This window comes from Psittacula echo (assembly GCF_963264785.1).
Source record: "Psittacula echo genome assembly, chromosome: 3".
In the NCBI taxonomy this organism is placed as follows: Eukaryota; Metazoa; Chordata; class Aves; order Psittaciformes; family Psittacidae; genus Psittacula; species Psittacula echo.
The window spans coordinates 3,985,584-4,006,323 of record NC_137736.1 but is presented as its reverse complement, the minus strand read 5'-3'; the positions used below and the strand labels follow the sequence as shown (position 1 = coordinate 4,006,323).

General features: G+C 40.1%; 1 protein-coding gene across 1 annotated transcript in view; it reads right to left on the bottom strand.

Moving 5' to 3' along the window:
• The window catches only part of EPHA3 (EPH receptor A3), a gene marked incomplete at its 3' end in the record, with an annotated part of 215,811 nt that overhangs the window by 66,767 nt on the left and 128,304 nt on the right, over positions 1-20,740 (bottom strand). The window contains exons 4-5 of the mRNA XM_080613975.1: positions 2,389-2,544; positions 1,578-1,913 (exon numbers count right to left, since the gene is read on the bottom strand). Of these exons, the coding sequence (XP_080470101.1) occupies positions 1,578-1,913; positions 2,389-2,544 (492 nt within the window). The remainder of the gene's footprint in view (positions 1-1,577; positions 1,914-2,388; positions 2,545-20,740) is intronic.

Below are 20,740 nucleotides of genomic sequence, written 5' to 3'. Positions count from 1 at the left end.
ACGTAAAAGTAGAAAACAAACAAACAAATTGCTTAAGCAGCCTGTGGGCTGCACTAAACACAGTTTCTATTGCCAGAAATGCATGATCCTGCTGTATCACATAACTGCATTCCAAACCAAAATCAAAATCCACCCAGCATCACAGTGCAGAGGCAGTCAGCTCTGGGCCTTGGGGAAGCACACTGCAATGCAGAAGGCCTCTGCAGAGAAATATCTTTCACTGATCCTAGACAGTTCATTCTATGGAGTGTCCCCAGGGGATTTCTAACTGCTATGGTGATGAACAGGCTGAAAGGCAATATCTCTGATATAAAAAACAGAAGAAAAGCGAGCAACTAAACAGGGCTGCTCAAGTCACCAGCACAAACGTCCAAAAAATGTAGCTGTTAACAGCAGCAAATTGTTTGGAATGGGCACAAAATGCAAGTTTCAGAGCTGAAGTCAATGCCTAGATGAGAAAGGGATCACGAGAAGATGTTTCAATTTAGTAGATTCACCTCAGCCTACAGAGCATTTGGAAATGTAGTGACTGCTCTCAGAAAACCATCTGCTCACACATTTTTATGCCTCCCACTAAAGCTGATCTGTGATGTGAGGAGAACAGCTATATCCTCTATAGTGAAAAACACTGCAATAATGTAGCTCACTAGGAGAACGTCTACTTAGAACAATGTTAACTAGGTTTGTAGGTATTTCGGGGACTGGGTGTGGGATGGAAGGAGGTGGGAGGAGACTTACTGCACACATGCTTTCAGTACAAAGCTTCCTTTGCACCACATAGAGAAGAAGTATAGAAATTTCAGGATCTAGTCCTTCTCTTCACTGGCAAGCATTGCTCCTAAAGGAATGGTACCTAAACAAATGTCAGAGAAAAATCTAGATTCTTCACATCTTCCAGATAAATGGAACCTTGTCAAATGAGAAGCATATGGTAGAATAGTGCAGCAGTGACAAAAGCTCTGATCCAAGTCAAAGCATACTTCTGTGCTCATGCAGGACTTCAATGACTTTAGTAAGTCGACACACTATCAACTATGACTCCAGGATCTAACTCAGTATTTAGCTCCACACCCCCATCATGTTGGCAATAATTCAGAGTTAGTGAGACAACTTGTAAAGGAAAAATAAAAAGGGCAAAAAGCTGTGTTTTAAACCTCTCTAATTCAATGTTGGTTTTTTATGTGCCTGACATCAAAGCATTTTTTCACTTCTATTTAATCAAAATTAAGCACTAAGATTACTGCGGTAATTTATGTTGGAGATGATTGAAATGAGTGTTTTATTAAAATCTGGTTTTATTAATAAAACACATTCTGGCTAAGGAATCACATGAGTCTGCTATTAGAGACCATTAACTGGGAACTGGGACTTAATCATAACAGTCATGCTGCCAGATCCTTTGACAGCAACACACACTGGGTTTGTTTCTGCTTTTACTTTTACTAGCATATTCAAGTCAATTAGTTACCCTAGCACGCCAGTGGTGAGAGTAGCTCCTGTAAAACAGTGTAAGGAAACAAAGGTACATACATCTCAGTAGTTCTGAACAAAGAAAGGGTAGTCAGAAAGAGACTCACCAGCCTGATTAGTTGTGATGCTGACAGCAGCAAATTGTCTGGAAAGTGTACTCAAGTCAGATACCCCGTTGACTGCATCGATCTCAAAAGTGTAATTGGTATGTGCCAAAAGGTCCACTACTGTCACCGTCGTGTTGGTGAGTCCAGTCTGACGGGGTAAGAATCGCACGTTGTCACTACAAGGCTCACACAACTTGAGGTTTCCTCCACATTTTTTGCAAATGATGTTGAAAGTGACATCTTTCCGACCTCCAGTGTCAAGAGGCCAGCTCCAGTCCAGGATAACAGATGTCTCGTTGATGTTAGAGATAACGTTTCTTGGAGCAGATGGTGGTCCTATAAAAGGAAACAGGAAATCAGAGGCATGAGATTTTCTGCAGTGCTCTAAGATGGGTAGTGCTCTAAGAGAGAAGTAACAAGTGTGCAAAAATACAAATCAAAAACATAGATAACCAAACTCTTACAGTTATTTCCTGTAGAGACGCCTGAAATATTTCAGTGGACTCCAGACCTAGACTATCAAGGACCATCTTTTCTTACAGACAGTACCCTCAGAGTGCAGTTCAGGACTGAGAGCTGAAAATATTGGTAGCCATTTAAAAAATCGAGTCTGACAGAGAACAAGAAGGAGAAAATGAAAATAGAAAGACATAAACCCAGCCCACCATTTTTAGTAGCCTGTCCAACATGAAGAAGACATGGGAGGCAGTGGATGGCTGACTGCAATGGGACATGAGAAGAAGCAAGCAAGCTGCTGAGATACAGCTGGAGGAGCAAGAATGACAGCCCCGAGCATAATGATGCTACTCACTGGTGCAAGCCATGGATGGAGGGTCTTTCTCAGAGCGAAAGTAATTCTTTTCACACCTGCAGTTCAGAGATGCATCTTCGTAGGTGGAGCTGTGAGGCGGACATTTGGCACACTTCACGTTGCCAGCAGAGGCTTTGTAGAACCCAGGTCGACAAGCTGCAAAGTAACAGGAATACAGTTTTAAACTCCATGGACATCTCCTTGATGTTAACATGCCAGTTTGTTACCGTCCTGGACCTATCCATACGTAGATCACATTTTGCAGATATTTATGGTCTAAAAATACAGATTTCTCTCATAATGAGAATGCTGATGGAAATAAAACCTCTTGGCAGAATGGAGCTCTTCAGGCATCAACTTGGATTTGCATTTATTTTTGCCCAGAAAACAAAGGTGTGCATTGTACCGCTAAGAAGGAACATTTTTCTATGTTGCATTTTGAGAGTTTCACTCATTTTTCTTCTCTTCTGATTAATTTACCAAAACACTGGCCCTATCCTGCATAAAAACTTTATACTCTCTCTGTTGCCAAGATTTGCTTACAAGGGCACTCTAATAGCATGATAAGAATCAGCGGACGCCACTGTTTGGCTGCTGTCTCCCTCCAAAACATGCATCTTTCTTCAATGAAATTTGTCAAGTAAAAGCATTCTGGCTGCTGCTGGTAACCTGTAGGTCTTTACCTATACCTACAACGACCATAGACAGACAATGTAACATCAGCGAGCACATCTTCAAAAGCCTTGACATTTTGGTACGCTTTGGTTCCACTGCAAACACTGTTTAATGCACAGGCGCCCTACAAACATCCCAGTACATTATTATTACAAACATTAAATAATAATAATAATAAAACCAAACCAAACCCCCCAAAAAACCCCAAAACAGTAATACAAAGGAAAACAAAGCTTCTTTTTTGTCTCTGAAGCCCAGACAGTTAAGCTTAGATAAAATAGCCTGAAACCTGTCACTGAATTTAATGCTAATTTGAAGCCAAAAGAATGGGTTCAACAGTCTTAGCATATATCTTAACAGGGACAGGCTTTCATGGAGATGAACTGATTCGTAAACATAGTATAAAATCCAAGAGACAGGACTATAGGGTCTTTCGGGTTCATTCATGCCCTGCCGAAACAGAAAAGTGTTTGGATAGGCAGCCTGAGGTGGAAAATATGTCAGAATGAGAATTCTAGCATCTTTGTACCGGGTTCCTTAGATGGAGGATAGAGGGAAGCTGCAGCATTATACTGGTTCAGTTTAATGCTATCATCATTGATATGTTCAGTTTCCATGTTATCATTCATGACCAGAACTTTACTGAGTATGCAAGTTAGGCAAATTTGTTGATTAGCTCCTGGTGCCAACCACCTGAGTGAAATGCACTGGCAAGCACAGTGAGAACGAACTCCTGTACGATCCTATGTCCTACTCTGAAATATCTTAATAATGGAAACCTACCTCACACTGTATTGAACACAGCATGAGAAGCATGAAACGGTTTACAAGGAAGTGATAATCTCAGCCTCTCCTCAGCACTTCACAATCCTTGCAAATCAAGGCGCCTGGCTGCAGCTGCTACCTCTGACTTCCATGCTAGCAGAGCAGCTGGGAAAGACACCTCCTGCTCCAAGTTCTCTCCTAAAGCCCTGAGGAGAAAATCCAAAGTTTGAGCCTCTGAGGCATGGGTCCAACAGGCAATCTGTGAAAGCAGAATTGCCCAAAACGACTTTGTGGTGGAGTTCACAGGGCCTAACACCAACCCGCCTGACCTGGCACAGCCTGTCCTCCTTCAGCTGGCACTTCTTGCTTTTCTATCTCCTCTAAGGCTGCAAGAGCATTTGGGGATTTCTGTTTAACTTAAGGAAAACTCCACTAGGAGAAAATGCAGCAAATAACAAAGGTGGCTTTTTTGGGTTTGTAGCTGTTATTGCTGCAGCCTTTTGATGCTCAAATCTCATCTCCTCCCAAATACTGCCCCATGATTCAGCCATACCTAGAGTGTGCTGGCTGACAGAGGAGCCTCAAATAATTTTACTGCCTCTTGGCACAGCACAGCCATTAATGGCCCTAAGACAATGAGCCAGGCAGAAAAGAGTGGATGCCAATCCCACTCGGCCAAGATCTAGTAACTAAGCAACACATTAAGGAATAAACATCACACTACATCTGTCCAGCAGATTACATGGCACTTTCACCAAAACTTCCCACGGAAACTAAAATTAAACTGAGTTTAATGCTGCCAAGTATTAAACTGAAATGGTTTTGCTTAACTGTATCTACTCTCCTTGAAGGGACATTTCTATACTTACAGGCAGGCATATATAATACAAAGATGTATTTATGAATACACACAGTATGAATTTCTAATTTTTAAATAATTTTATACACTAGTTTAATGTAAAGATTGGAAAAAGACTAATAATCTAAAACTGACCCTTAGCTGTGTGCTTGGTCTTCCTGGAAGACACAATTTCCAATGCTTACTAAGCGTAATTCATTCGTAACCCATGAGCATTCATTTACAAGATGGATCCACAGTAAAGCTGTTTATTTGGAACACTTTCAAAGCACCCACCACCACCATTTTAAGACAGCAATGAATTTAACATACGTAAACAAGCTTGGGTAAGAAGTAGACAGATTTTGTGGGTTAAGAAAGAGAAAGGAGGGAATCAAACTGCTCCATTAATAAATGCCTCTTTCATCCCTCAGGTGAAAACTCATGGACCCCATTTAAGAAAAGGTAGTGGTGGTGTGAAGAAGGCTAGGAAAAAAGGAAGAAGAGGAGCATGCAGGAAGCATCTTGGTAACCCTCTTTTGCAGAGGGACAAGAATATCATCTCTTGTGCTACCGCTGTTGTGGTACAGAGTGAGCAGGCAGGGTAGGGGATGAGCTGGTTGCATCCCTGCTGCCCTGGTATGCCCTGGAGAGGGCATCCCCACCTCCTGTCTTCCCCCCTCAGGCTGTTTCAGGCTTTCTGTGTTTGTCTATCAGATCAATTCAAGATTATTCACAATTGCAGCCCAAAGGAAAGGAAAAACAAAAAAAGCAATTGAACTTGAAATTGAAGCTGGGAAAGGGGGGATGCCAATAGAAAACGTTGTCCATATACTTCCTGTTATTCTTGTCCTAGTAAATCTTAAATTCTGATATACAAGAGAAAAAGCGAAGCCTTTACTTCAAAGTAAAGTCAGAAAAACTGGATTACTAACGGACGTAGGAAACCAATGGAAGAAGGTTTGGCTTTCTGAGGTGAATATCATAGCTTTGGTTTAGTCAGGTTGGAAATAAGAGGACTAGCATAGGAGGTCTCACAGAATCTGTAATTTCAGCATGGGAACCAGCTGTGGACAACAGTTGCATTTTCTCAACGTTTTCTTCTAGAAGCTATGAAATTTTCCTTTCCCTCACAAGGGGGAATGATGTGAAGAGGAAGCAGATGTAATAGACCAGGAAGAAAAATCTCTCAGCACACAAAAAGTGAGTAAATGAAGCCTTGAACGTTTCTACACACATGATATAAATGGTACTGCAAGGCTGTCTGGTTTTACGTTTTAGGAAGGTCTCCTCAAGTAGATGCCTGATACTTGCTGTCCCTGAGAATCCTGAGATAACACCAAACTGCCACATTAGTTTACAGCTGTATGCGGTCTGATTTCAATCTCTTTTACTTGAGTGTGAGCCATACTGACTTTATTGAAGTCATAGAATCGTAGAATAGCTAGGGTTGGAAATGACCTTAAGATCATCTAGCTCCATCTCCCATGCCATGGTAAGTATTTCAGGACTGCAGATGTCCTCGTTACTGTATGAAAATGAATTTCCTTAAGCTATAACTGATGAGTCTGTCACAGAGATGGAGAATTGGGAAAGTTACTTCAGTGAAAGAAAAACAAATGCATGTAGCAATCTATGGTAGTTACTGCTCAAGGAAATATAACTGTCTTTTCAACAGCAAAGTGAATTTTGCCTCTGACTAATGTGTTTGAGATGAAAACATGATCCTAATTACAGGTTAAATGATTCATTTCAATTTGAATTAATTTCAAATTAAAATATAAAGCTGTTAGTAAATTAAAATTAGGAGCGTTTTAGTATTCAAGCCCTGAAGCCCCCTATACATGGAGCAGTATCACCATTTCCCAGCCATAAATACCAACTAATGACCTAAGCCCATGCTGCCTGAGCAGATGACTTCCCAGCACGGATACACCACGGCTGACAGGGACCGTTTACCTGCACAAGGTCAAAGCAGCTCAATGAGCCGCACTTCCCAGTCTTATAGGAACTCTGCTTTTCGTGCTCTGAATAAAGGTGCTATGTTTCCAGGCAAGGCTCGAGCATCACAATGCACTGAGAGCAGATATACACATCCGTAACACTATAAACCTGTACAGCTCACGGATAACTAAATATTTCCTCATAGTGTGTGCTAGCAAGATGGGTGACAGCAACCCTGGGACAATTCTCTTGTCCCTGTGCCCTGCATAGAGGACAGGAAAGAACACCCCCTTACCATGTGGTCTGTGCTAGAGGGGCTTTGCAAATCACTCCCACTGTCACCCGTGGAAATGGCATGTCACTGAGCAGCAGTGGAGGTCCCTGCACTGGACCTCAAGGCACAGGATGACTATTGGCTGTGCAGGCGTGCTGGGAAGTGAATGCTACTGACTGGCTCACCTCAATGCCCAATTGCACCATTGCAATGCTCCCAAGTCCCTTTTAAAAGCATTTACATCATTCTTTTTTCTCACTATACATATTATGGCCATGATCTGGAGACAACAGCATAGTGCTAACAGCACTGTGTTTATCACCAGCAACAGAATTGCACATTCGCCCACCCATACATATACGTGCACATGCAAAATGAGATGCAGTGCAGCTGTCAGCTTGTGAAAATGGATGGCATAACAAGCAGCAGAGATCAACCTTAGAAAACATTCAAAACCAGTTTATTTTCTTTGGGCAAGTAATTTCTTTCCCTTCTTGCACTTGTTTATATCTTTGAGAAAAACAAAAAGGTGAAAATCATTATTAGCTTTAAATGAAGATTTCTAAACTGTCCATATCACACTTCATTCACAAATTATATCCAGCCACACATGTTACTCTTGCTATATTAAAAATAACACTATAGAGGTACAGTATAGTTCCGGCTGAGATACATGATGTGTATGAAGAAATGAAGTTAGAATTGTATCCTGAGTCATCCCACCTCCAGTTTGTATCACAGCTTATTCATAACACTGAACATGTCTCATTTTTAACTCCCTTCTTCACTATAGCTCAGCAGGAAACAACACTTCATAATGCAGGTTTCCTCCAAAATCCCTCAGAGCAGGGAAAACATCTTCAGCAACTCTCATTGTCCATTAGTACATGAAAAGCCACATAACCTATAGCATTACATATGTGTATATCCTCTTTGTCCTGGGCCTCTAGGTACCTTTTTGCATACCCACCCAGCCCAAATAGGCTTCTAAAAATTATAGCATATCTTTGATTCTTATTTCCAATGAACTTAAGGCACACTTTTTGTCACCAGATCTGAATAAACAGTAAGACCACTTAAAGGAGTAGATCTCAGAGCTACTTAAGTAACTTTGTAAGTTAACTAACTTTGTAAGTTAACTAACTTTGTAAGTTCTCCTTACAGTAGAAATAGAGGTACAAGGATGGATGTCACTGCTGCATTTTGACAACCCCCTGTACCTGCTATGGAGGAGAAAATGGAGAAGGAGGCAGGGGCAGATTTAATGCTTGTCAGCAGGTGGGGATCCCCACTAAAAGCTACTGCTGCACAAGCAGAGCAGGCTTTCTATTTGCTGGGCTGTGGCACTGGCACGTACACTGGGTGCTCAGGGAAGGAAAGAAGTAAGATTGAGAAAGACTTTAGTGACGGGTAAGAGCTCTGGTGGGGATGGACCCCATAACCGCCAAGTAATGAATATCCCCAGAAAGAGTTAAGGACGTTGACTTTCTCCCATTATCCATAAGATTCTATTCTGTTTGTTAGGGAAATAAAAACTTAACAATTATTCTTAGTATTCTTTCATTTTCTTCCCTACAGTCTTCAGCACACATACATAATACCTCAAATAACTACAAAACAAGCAGCGCTGCGACCAGCAGCAGGAGCAACCTAGCCGTTTTTGCTAAGCACGATACGCAAATCAATAAAACCTCATTGTTTTTTCTTTGCACAAGGCATACTTTTCCCTCTGAAAATGCAGTCATAAAACAAGAAGTTGCATTTTTAATACTCAAGTGAATTCCCACCACTCCTTTCATTATTAGCTATGCAATTGTGCTGGAAAATACAGCTGTTGATTACTGTAACTTATCTCTGAGGGGGAAAACTACTGCAGAAGGAAACACGCATTGTATACTTTCGCACCTGGAAAATACAGCAATTGCAGCCAAAGCTGCTGACAGACTTGAAGAATTACTGCAGCTGTCCACCGCTAGAAGAAATCAACAATTAACAAAACTGATGCCATTTCTCTCCTATCACTAGGCCTTCTCCAACAGTCAGGGGCAAATAATTGAGTGCTCAGGATAGGAACTCTCTTCTCTCCACTCTTTCCAAGCCCTCCAGCCTTTTGCCAGCAGGATGGACTGCGCGGTATGCATGGGGCAAGGATTCAGTGCAACTTGACACTGAAATGCCTCTAGAATAATCCTCTTCAGAACGAGCACTTTTCATTTGTTACCCCTGAAAGCTGCTGCTATCACAAAACTCATATTCAGTAGTATTTAATCTTACTCATGAGTAAGTTTCTGCTTTTTCCTCCTCACTTCATATTTTATAGTGATCTGTGACCTTAACATATTTTAATCAGATGCTTTTGAAATTGGCATTACTCCCAGGTCAAGTCATCCAGCAGAAACAATTCCTGTTCTTTGTTTAATAACTATTACTGGCAGACATATTAATTATATGTACATAAGAGATAGCTTTATCCTGAGGGAATAACACTGCACCTTTCAACTGCAGTCTGCAATAGCTCCACATTATGCCTTGCAGGCTTCTGTATCTCTCTTCATGAAGCGCATTACAGCTGTGATTGGTACCAGCGATATTGTTGAAAGTGCAATGTCAAAGAAAGTAGGTCCAAATCACAGCATTACAGCAAAGATGTGTTCTCACTCGTGGGTACACAAATACCTTGTTTCAAAACGCATAAGGCATTTCAGCTTCTTTGCAGGCAGTTCTGAGGAAAAGAAATCTTTCACTAATAGGAAAACATTGAGAACTACTGCCTTGTTCCAGAATTAAAGCAAAATAAACAAATTTCTACCTTAATTTCACCCATACTTAGTGAATCACTTAAGTATTTAAACAGTGAATTTAATAAACCTATGTTTATAAGTACTTTCACTTTCCCAAAACAAGCTGTTTTCCTGAAGCAAAGCCTGGACACACTGAGATATATTAAGCTATTATTTTGTCAAATAAAGAAATTCGATGTTCTCTTTTTTTTCTAAAACTTAATGTAATCCACACGGAGATGAAAAATAACTTCCTAATTCAAAAAGCACTGCAAAAAACTTCAACAAACACCAGGAAAAAACCTACCAGCATCAACTTGAACAGGAAAAAAAAGGTTGTACAAACAAGGAAGTTGTAAATAACCATTTGGCAAAGATAAACAGTAAATAAAGAGGTATTTTCCCTCAAATTATAATTACGCTATGAATTCCTCAAAGGCAAGCTAGCTTCAAACAATAACTGTTTTCTAACACCAGGCCAAGAATGCCACAAAGGGATAACCATGGTACCGCTTTGGTTCAGTCTTTCTTCAACCTCACTTTTCTATGTCAGAGCTTCTAAAACCAACAACCAATTGATGTTCCCCTCGCTATTACCCTCCTAAAGCAAACCAAACCAACCTGGTAGACATGGCAGCCTCTGTTCCACAGGAAGTGAGCTCTTGGGAAATGTTACCCCAACAGCTCAGTGGAAAAACCAAGTTAGTGCCTGGCAATCTTTTCAGGCTAGATTAAACCAGTAAGTGAAAAACAACTTTCATAACCTGGAGATGTCTATATAATTTCCCTATGCCTGAACCAGGCCAGATCAACAGGTTAACAATATGAAAGGAAATACAAATAAAGAAGAACACATAAATTGTCACATGTATTACATCTCGCCCTAGCACTTACCCGGGTGCTAATTGTAGCACCATATGAAAGCGCAAGAGAAAGGCCAATAAGGGATGATCATTTGCCATCCCTTATTATTTCACCATCAGTCTTAAAACCTAGATATTATTCAAAAAACCTGAAAGCCCAAAGTTTGCTATATCTGCTAATTTATTTTTTAACAAAGATAAATTGTGATAATACTCCATTATATCACATATAGACTGTCCAATATTTTTTTGGCTAATTATTGTTCCCCATGAATTCCTTTAACATTCCTCTCCAGCCTAGGTAGCCAATGTGAAGGAAAAAAATACATCTTTCCTTCAGTTTACCTTCAGATTTGGTAGCTTTATAACCAAATCAATGTATCCTCGGTTTTTATCATGAGACAGGGAGATCAGCTGCTCCTGATGTATCCTCACTAAGCATTCCTTACCTTACAAAGATCCATTATGAATTTATTTTGTCTGTGATGAACAAACACAAACTTTTCAATCAACTTATATAGGAATATCTCCTATGGCTTTGATTATACTCATCTTTGCTTTTGCAGAGTCATTTATCAGGTGGAAAATGCTCTTATTCTTTTCATAATGCATCTGATCAAACCAATCGGTTTATATAATGGACTACATTTTATCTGTTTTGCTTGTTATTTCCAGCAATCCATTGACCAGGCTTCCTTCTCTCAGTTGTCTGTGTCAATGCGCACACATCCCAAGCCAAACAGTTAATCCAGGCATACAATAAGTCTACATTTTCTCTCTGGAAGGAGGAAAGAGAATTTCGCATTTACTGAGGTTGGATGTTCTCTTGCAAATTTCCACCCTTGTTAACACATAAAGGAAAGTGTCACTGTCCCCATTTTGCAGGTGAAAGAAATTAATGCAGAACAGGCTTCAAATCCAATGTTCTTTCTTCTGGTGACACCTTCTAATCAAGATGCTGCCTGGTGGGTTTTGTGATGTTACGAAGAGCTCAGCCCAGCTCCCCAGTGACATAGGTCCACTACTGCAATTAGCATGAATTAGTACTTTTGTTAGGAGTCTCAGCTGAGCTGTCAAATTAATTGGAAAAGAAATTTAACAAATGCCATTTCCCTTAGAGACACTCTTTTGGGTCAGGGTTGAGGCATATTGCTTGAGCAATGTGGGGGAAGCTCATGATCCTTACGCCTTTCCTGAACCTGTTTTCTTTATAAAAAGAGAGGGATTTGCTTGCTGGAGCTGTTAAACTGGTACCTGTCACAAGCTGCCAATGACATGAAAAAGACAATTTTTGTGCTGTTTTTGTGCTGGAAACAGTATTGATAACACAGGGATGTTTTAGTTATTGTTGAGCAGTTACACAAAGTCAAGGCCTTCTCTACCTCTTACCTTGCCCCATCAGCAAGTGGCTGGGGGTGCACAAGTGGTTGGGAGGGGGCACAGCTGGGACATCTGACCCCAACTCACCACCATATAACATAATTATCACCATATAAAGCTGGGGGGCAAAGAAGGAAGCAGGGGACAACATTTGGAGTGATGGTGTTTGTCTTCCCAAGTCATCATTATACATGATGGAGCCCTGCTTTCCTGCAGATGGCTGAACACCCACCTGCCGATGGGAAGTGAGGAATTGATTCCTTGCTTTCTTTGCTCATGTGAGTGGCTTCTGCTTTACCTGTTAAACTGTCTTGATCTCAACCCAGGAGATTCCTCACTTTTACCCTTCAGAATCTCTCAGCCCTATCCCATGGGGAGTGAGGGAGCGGCTGGGGGGTGCTGAGCTGCTGGTTGGGGTTAAACCATAACAATTTTATAACACTGAAATATTACAGTTGCTAGTAATAAAAAAAGGAAAAAGGGGCAAAAAATAATTGTCAGTTTTAAGCACTCAGTTTAACAGCAGATGAAAAGCTAAACTCATGTGCCTATGCACCATCCAATGAGGCTACTTTTAGTTTCACTGCCAACCACTGACATATTGCTGCTTGAAGTCACTGATAGGTGGTGCTGGGAAAAGGAAGCTCTTAAGGCGAGAAATGGTACTGCAATGGCAAGCGCTCGAACCAGCATGAAGAAAGTGTAATGATTTAAGCCACTGTCATTACTTGCTGACACAAGCCTGGGAGGTAATTTAGTGCAACAGAACATGGTCTTAATTTGTAACGGTGTACAAGAAACAGCCATCTCTTTCCTAGTGATGTTATTGCACTTAATGTGTACATCTATGTAAGTGTTTTACTTCAGACCTGGAGAGCACTTTTAAAGCAAAATCCTAATTCTCTCCTCTTGCCATGATCTGGTTCACAATGTAAAATGCCTCCAGAGGACACAACTAGGTACACTGGAAGATGCACTCCCTGTTACAGGGAGTCTACCAGACATGACTAGAGATATTCTGAACTAAAATGTGCTGAAATAGTCATAGTATTGGCTCAGGCTCCTCCATACCAACTGCCTAACACTTCTGATCAGCTTTTACTTAGCCACACTACTGGCTAATGTAGACTTAACTCATGATTACCAGCCATCGAATAGCTCAGTGCAGTCAGCATTGCCAAAATTGGTAGAAATTTCCATAAGACCCAGGTTCAAAAAGCCCTGGTAATGAAAAAAGAGGATGATTTTACTATTGCAAAGCCATTAAACATATAAACACAAATAAACAGAGATAATTGCCTGTATTTTACCATGTTTGCTAGGATGTGGAACAGGCACAAAAAGAGGCTTCAGAGATTAACAAAGGCTTTAACCAGAAGACCAAAACATTACAGCTTCATCATCGTCATAACAACCTGTCTTCTTCATGTGCCTTCTTCTTTTTACTGACTATATTTTCATCCTTTCAGTGGAAACCCTGAAAATTAAATATTCACAGCCTCTGGGGACATCTGTGCACTGACAATCTTCTTCTCACAGCTGAAAGGAAAAGCCTTAGGCTTTTGCAAAACTATCTAACCACTCAAGTGCAATATTTATCCACTGCATGCTTGGGCTTTTATCTGGACTTCCTTGGTATTTTGCCTTTTTAAAAGAGGAGTCTTAACCACTTAACATGCATTCTCTATGCATGTATTAAAAATGCCCAGCTTTGCGGGGGAAGCAATTATCTGCTAAACAAAAACCCAATTAAATGTAAATTAAAAAAGAACCACAGTTCAGCATTTTTAGTCATAGCCTGATACCTGTGTGAATTCAAAGGGGGTAGAATCTCAGCTGTTTAGAAAACAAAGAATCTGATGTATTGCATTTTACAGGGTATTTGCTACAGAATTAAATCTCTTCTTGTAGTGGGGAAGGTTCGCAAACAGTAACAGCAACAAGGACTCAATATTCTCCAAGAGTGTTCACTTTGCATGCAGACAATTCATCAGAAGGGAGAGGAAACTAAGTCTCCAGTATTGAATTCTGTATGTATTTCCCTTTAACAAATGATACTGTGTGCAAGCACCAAATGCATGAAATGCCACATGTTCAGTTAACAGGGTTTAATTCCACTGAAGCTCAACACTAGCAGTAAGTCAGCACCCCTGCATTTTATGGGGTAGAGAACTGAAAACCAGCATTAAAATCTATTTCATGACCTTGCTCTGTTGTATACAAAAGGTTTTGCTGTACAGACATCATACCCGCTTTCTGGCTGAAGGAAAAATACTGTAAACACAAAGAACTGATTTTTAACAGTTGGACTGGATGATCTCAAAGGTCCTTTCCAACCTAAACAATTCCTGATTTTTCCCTTTCTTGCTTTAACAATTTTAAACCAGAAAACAAGGAGGCTGAAAGGACAATACAAACCCCTCAAAAGTTGAAAGCATTTAGGCAAACCTACCAGAAGATATGATATCCTGCATCTATCAGTACCAACTGATGCACAAGAAGGGTTGTGGCGGGTTCTTTTCTTACTAGGAATATTCCCACCTACTCCCACTAGAATCTTTTCGAGTTGACTATGAGTTTTGAGACACACACTCTGCAGTTGAGCTGAAGTAATCTTTCTGCTTCATCTTGGGAACAGGGAAGTCCAGTTGCAACCGCTCACCTTGCTTAACAAAACTCTCATCAGAGATCTAAAAGACCTATTTTATTTCTTATGACCAATTCGGGTCATAAAACCTGATGGCACATTTGATAATGAAGTAAATGATGTGGTAGGATATTGAATTAAAATTGAATCTTACTGGGTCAGGGCAGTCCATTGCTGTCTCAATTACAAGTGCTATACCATCATGGTGACGTATATAAAACACAGGAAATTGTTTCACATTAATAGAATAGTCGTTTAATCAGCCCTCTAAGAATATCCAATATATTCAAGCACAGGCATATTTTGATCTAGTGGTAACTGTAGTGAAAGACCTATATTTTATAATTTAATAAAGCCTTTCAAATCTTATATTGTGTGCAAAACTTAAAACAAGTTACAGCAATAAAGCATAGAGCAAAACTGAAGACAATAAAAAAAGTTTTCTTCTCTCTTGGCTGAGTCTCATATTCAGCATTTCTATGTATTTATTTTAAAGGACAAAAACATTTGGAAGAAAGCATTCTGCACACTCTAAACTTACAGCCAAAGAAAATAGCACAAAATACAAAATAGCACATAAAACTGAACAATATCAATTTTGTTGTGTTCAAGAAACTGGGCACAAAATACTTGCTTGTTCTGTTGCTAACTGAAAAGTTAAACAAATCAGTTCAGGTAACTGAAGAACATTGTTCTCAGATTGCTTTGGGAAAGCTATAAGAAAAGCATACCAAAGTCCTCTATTCTTTTTTTCTTCCATCATCCTGTCATACACTAAGAAACAATTTCCCTGACCCAATTGTCATAAATTTCCTTGCAAAGCACGGGCCTTACAGAGCTTCAAGTAAAAGAAGTCGCAGCTTGCAAAGGCACAATGGATTATCCTGTTGCACATAAACAGAGTAGCTAATTTCTCTAATAGAAATAATAAAGTAAGAAAAGTCTGTTCTTGAAACAAAGCTATAATAGAAATAATTTCCCTCTTATTAAGATGACTCTGATTGGGACAATTGGTTTCCAGCATACACAGCATTGTGAGCTTTTTGTCACTAAATGCTATGTTTGAAAAGACTGCCAAATGAACACACAGCAGTAGACATCACTGGGCATCAGACAAGAAACTCTTCTTCCAGACCCCAACTCTTAAATCAGAACCACACTGAGATACAGAAAATAAAGGTAATACCATTGCCTTGCTTTACAGTAAAGATCCTGAAGTCACCACACAAAAATGTCCTTAAAATTATCTTTTTCTTGCAACAAACAAGATTTAAAAACCCAGAGAAAAATGGGATCCTAAGAATCCCTGCTGTCCTCCCAGGCTGACAGAGAGGAGAATGGGAAACAGGTTCCTCCCTGCCTTACAAGTGGTTACATGTCTCATATCCATCACTAACCATGCGCATTTCTGAGAACGTAGGATCTTTTTGTAGGTCAAAACCAACACCTGAAGTAAAGGCTTTTCAGATTAGTTAGATCATATATAGATCTCCTGGCTACAGCTGGAGCTCCCAGCCCCGTGCTGGGATGCTGTGCGCGCTGCAAGTGGAAGCCAGCTCCTGAGGCAACCCGCTGCTTTGGTGTAGCTCGTCCAGAGCCTTCACAAGGACTGAGCTTGGAACAACCTTTGACTACAAGGGGGGTTACTTAAACTGTGTCTTTGCGCTAAGACATGGTTCAGCACATCGTGAACTCTCTCTTCACCACCAAAACCATGGACTAAGTCCGTATGTCAGCTGTAAGCATCCCATATGCAGTTTTTCTCCTATATAAGTAGCTTTGTTTTTCAGACAGCTGAATCCAGTTAGTTAAAGTATAATAGAAACCTCTTAACAATAAATGCAAAAACATTCATAAACAAGCTCTGTGGCCAATATAAACCTCAGTGCCCATGTAAGTCAGTAAAGCTTTTACGTTTGTTCTCTTGCTCCTCTCCCTGCTGCCTGCACTGTATGTCGGACTAGAAGAATACAAGAAGTGATTACAATAGGCAAGTACAACTGTATTGTGACGGTACTGTCAAAATACATTACTGAAATGCCATATTACGGCATAACTAATCCAAAATGATCTTCCACTAACATGAATGTCGCTAATAGTGTGGTCTGCTGTACTAAACATCGTGAAGTAATACAGAGACAGCTTTCCACAGTTATAAACTTGGCACTGCAGATCCAACACTGAACCACAGCAGCCTATTAGGCACTCAAATCTCCACCTGGCACCAAGAAAATGGCACATACAGCCCTTTGTTTTAGCTTGTTCCCACCTTATAAATTGTACAGTGAATCTCCTTTGAACTGCCTCCAGTACTGACAAAATACGCTTGTCTGAACAACGCGTGGCCAGCAATGTAAAGGCAGGTAACTTACTCCACTATCACCACAATTTTCTTCATTGCTGTGTGCCACTTGGGACAGGGATTATGAGTGGCTGTGTTCAGGTCCAGCTACCAACAGGGACACTGATTTTACTGACTGGGAAGCCAGTAATTTTCAGATACAGCTATATTTCACTTCCTAACCTCTCCCTAACAAGGAAAATTTTACTTCTACATTAGGACTCACTATTAAGGAATGTTTTGCTCTTCTCCCACTTCTTCTTTTGGTTACAGTGAACACTGGGTTAAATGTCTGTACAGCAAATACTCGAAACCGGCTACAGCAACTAGCCTTGTTATTCTCGACGAATAATGTAACTTCAGAGCTGTAATACTTACAACTGATTTAATAGCTGCCAACAGTCCCAGTTTGGAAAAGAGTGATGCAATGCTTGTAAATTTGTCTTAAATCGTATTCATCCCCTTCTGCTACCCTGCAAGCAGTTGGAAATGTTACTGCCCTGCCTGCTCAGTGGCACCCTCCTTTTGCTTTGCCTTATCTTTAGGAATGGTTCTGACTCCTATCCCCAACTCTTCAGAAGTTACTTGGAGAAAGATACTACAGTGATCAATTCAGGTATGAGACTTTCACCCAGTTTGATAAGTGCCCACTTCCAAAGCTCAGAAGCAAAGATTATACCTGATGCATCATCATGGGGAAGAAGGAATAGCACTTTCAGAGCTGGCTCTTCTAATTAACAGAAGGACATGTGGAGCACTTTCTGCACATCCTATAGTTCTTTTACTCTAAATCTGCAGCAATGGAGGAGAAAGAGGAAGAAATAATTATTGTCTAAAATTCATCAAAAGAGACATCCAGCTGCCTGGTGGCCAGCGGCAGAAATCCTAGACTTCAGGCTTGTGGGATGATTTGTACCTATCAGTCTTTGCATATCCCCACTATTGACAGCTCTGAAATGAAAGCCAGTTTTGCAGACACGTGACTACTTCGAGGAACTGCTGTTACCAATTCTTTCTACCCTCTTGAAAATATCAGTTGCTAATATCGCATTACAAAATCCTAATTTGCATTTAATACTGAAAATCCCTCCCTGCCTCCCCGCTCCGTGAACTCTTCAAAGTGCCCAATAAGGTCTGGATATTTCTATCTCATTCTTCTTACACACTCTTTTCTCAATCTTTTACAGCTGTGGCACAACAAAAGTCAGAAAAGGAGTTAGGGCTCATCTGGTAGCAAGTGTTCTATGAAAAGCATCTTTCTCCTAAAACTCCTGGGTTACAACACGCTTACCTCACAAGGTTAAGACAAAAGATTTCAGCCTCTGCGATAGCGTTACAGACTTCCAAAGTGGTGAGGGAAGGAAAATAAAACTCTCAGGCATCAGGAATGCTTATCCATGGCAGTTTCACTGTGTATGGCTAACGTTCAGCTATTTTAAGAAAGCTGGAACAGTAGCAATCACCAAGGAAAACCAGCCTGTTTTCCACTTGCGTCAGAAACATGTAGGAAAGGATACAGTAGAACTACTTGACTGGTTCAGGTTTTCTAACATAGAGAACTTTGTCAGAGAAAAGGTTTAAAAAAGCAACCTGTGGCCCTTTCTAGGGCTGCTTTTGATTAGGTAATTTCTGTCCCAGAAAAGCATTGTGTAACCAAACCAATTTCAAAATGAAGCCTGTAAGCAAATGTCAAGTGGAGCTTTCTACTGGACCATAAACAGGGAAGGAAATATTTAAGGACATAAAGAAAACAATCATAAAACAACAATAAGAGGAAAGACTTAAGTATTTTTAATAAGCATTTACCCATCTAATTTCCATTATTTTCAAATAAGCTTACTACTTATACTTATTACTTATACTTATACTTACTTATTACTTACTACTAAGATAGCACAATGCAAGTAAAAAATAGAAGCTGTGTGCAATATCTAAATAGCATCCATCAGTAGTGTTCATCCTAATACACAGGGAAAAGTTAGCATGATATTTTCTTAGCCAAATCTCCTATGAATTCCAGATTGCTAAAATAACCCAGCTTTATAAAAGCTCCTGAAACAGTTCCAGCTTAAGCAAGAGAAGAGCTGGCCTGGGTGAGCAGTTAGGAATCCATGTGATTATTCAGTTTTCATGTCCGCTAAATTTAACATTGGCTCTTTGGGGATGGACTCCCAGAGATAAGACAGAAGAAAGCCAGTAAGGCACTGCCAAGTTCAGTGGTGAGAAACTTGGAGTGACAACTTGGTTATCTAATTGTTAGCAGCAGGCAGCAGCAGCTTTAAGTAGCAAATTAATACGTTCGGGGTTATGCAAAACAAGAATAATTTACAACAAATAAATATCAGGAGCACTTTTAATCAGCCACAACCTGAAAATCCTGAATTCCCATTAAAGTGAAGTGGAATTGCATTTGCTTCTGTCTAGCCTGATTTTGACTGCACGAATGTTGAGCAGAAAGAGAAAACAGATTAGGCTTTGTCTATAGCCTTTAGCTCTCTAATTATTTACTCAAGACTGGGAAAATAAGTACACAAAATAACAGAAAGGTAACTAAAAAGTTATAAAGGCCAGTCTTTTGGACACATATAAAAAAAACCCAGGGTTCATCTCTGAGCCTAAGTGAACCCAAATGACTGATCAGCTACTGAAGCAGTGATTTAGTTCGGAGGTAGATAAAGAGATCAGAAAACAAAAGGAAGAAGTGTGTGTGAGGGTAAACACCACCCTCTCCTCTGGAAAATATAGAAGGTTGTTTCTAAGGGTGACACCAGTTAAAGGGAACATGATCAGATTATAAATGATAAATAACCGGTCAGCATGGGAAAAGCAGGTAAGTTTGATCTTGCCTCTGGGGAGATGCTGAAAGTCCACTAAAGATCCCTGCCTGCCCATGCTGATGGCCCTGAGATAAGGTCCTTCCTTACTCTTTCCCACCTCAAGACAAAGCCAAGAATTTCTTGGATGAGCCTTTAAAACACATGAGAAGGAAATACTTGCGAATACATATCGTGAATACATATTCACAAGTGAAAAAGCAGACTACAAAAAGGAAGCACCTAGGACTGATCAGTATTAAGAGGACACTGGACTAGAAAACCACTTGTCCCCATCCATTCTGCATGGTAGTCCCTAGGTTCCATGCAATGACTCCAGTAAAACTGGCTAAGGTATGCTCTTCTCTTTCAGCAATTGCTATAGATAGTTCTATGTATCAATATTTTTCTTAGCTATATCTTCATACTTTAATATGAAGCTTTGCATTTTTATAGCCAGCAATAAAGAAATCAAGACCAATACTTCTCTGCAGCAGCTGAAATATATTCATAATGGATACATAAGAAGTACTTGTGAAAAACCAAAAACCAACCAACCAAAAAACCAACAACCCAACATTTTTGTGTGTGTTTGTTGGTTTTGTGGTTTTTGGCTTGGGTTATATTTAAAGGTAGGCAACAGGGTTCAAACATAGCTGACTAGAGGTTATCACAAGCAATAAATAAGGAAACATGACTCACAAGAGGTTATCATGAGCAACAGTAACTACATTTGTGTATGTTCTTCACCTGGTGTAAATATAAGACTGTAAAATGTACTTGCAAAGCTTCCTTCATTCTTTACCATGGGTCGTTCCACACCACAACTTATTTGGCTGCAGTAACTTGCATGCATATCTAAGCTCTTAGAGAAAAACTGCGCACTATATTAAACCATTGCAAGAGGTTTCCGCTGATCCAAAGTAATTCAACCATGTGCCTATGCTTTGTGTGTGAACATTTAATACAATTTTATTTGGTTTCCTAATGCTAATCACATTTCAGGTAACTGCTAGAGAAAGATGGACCACC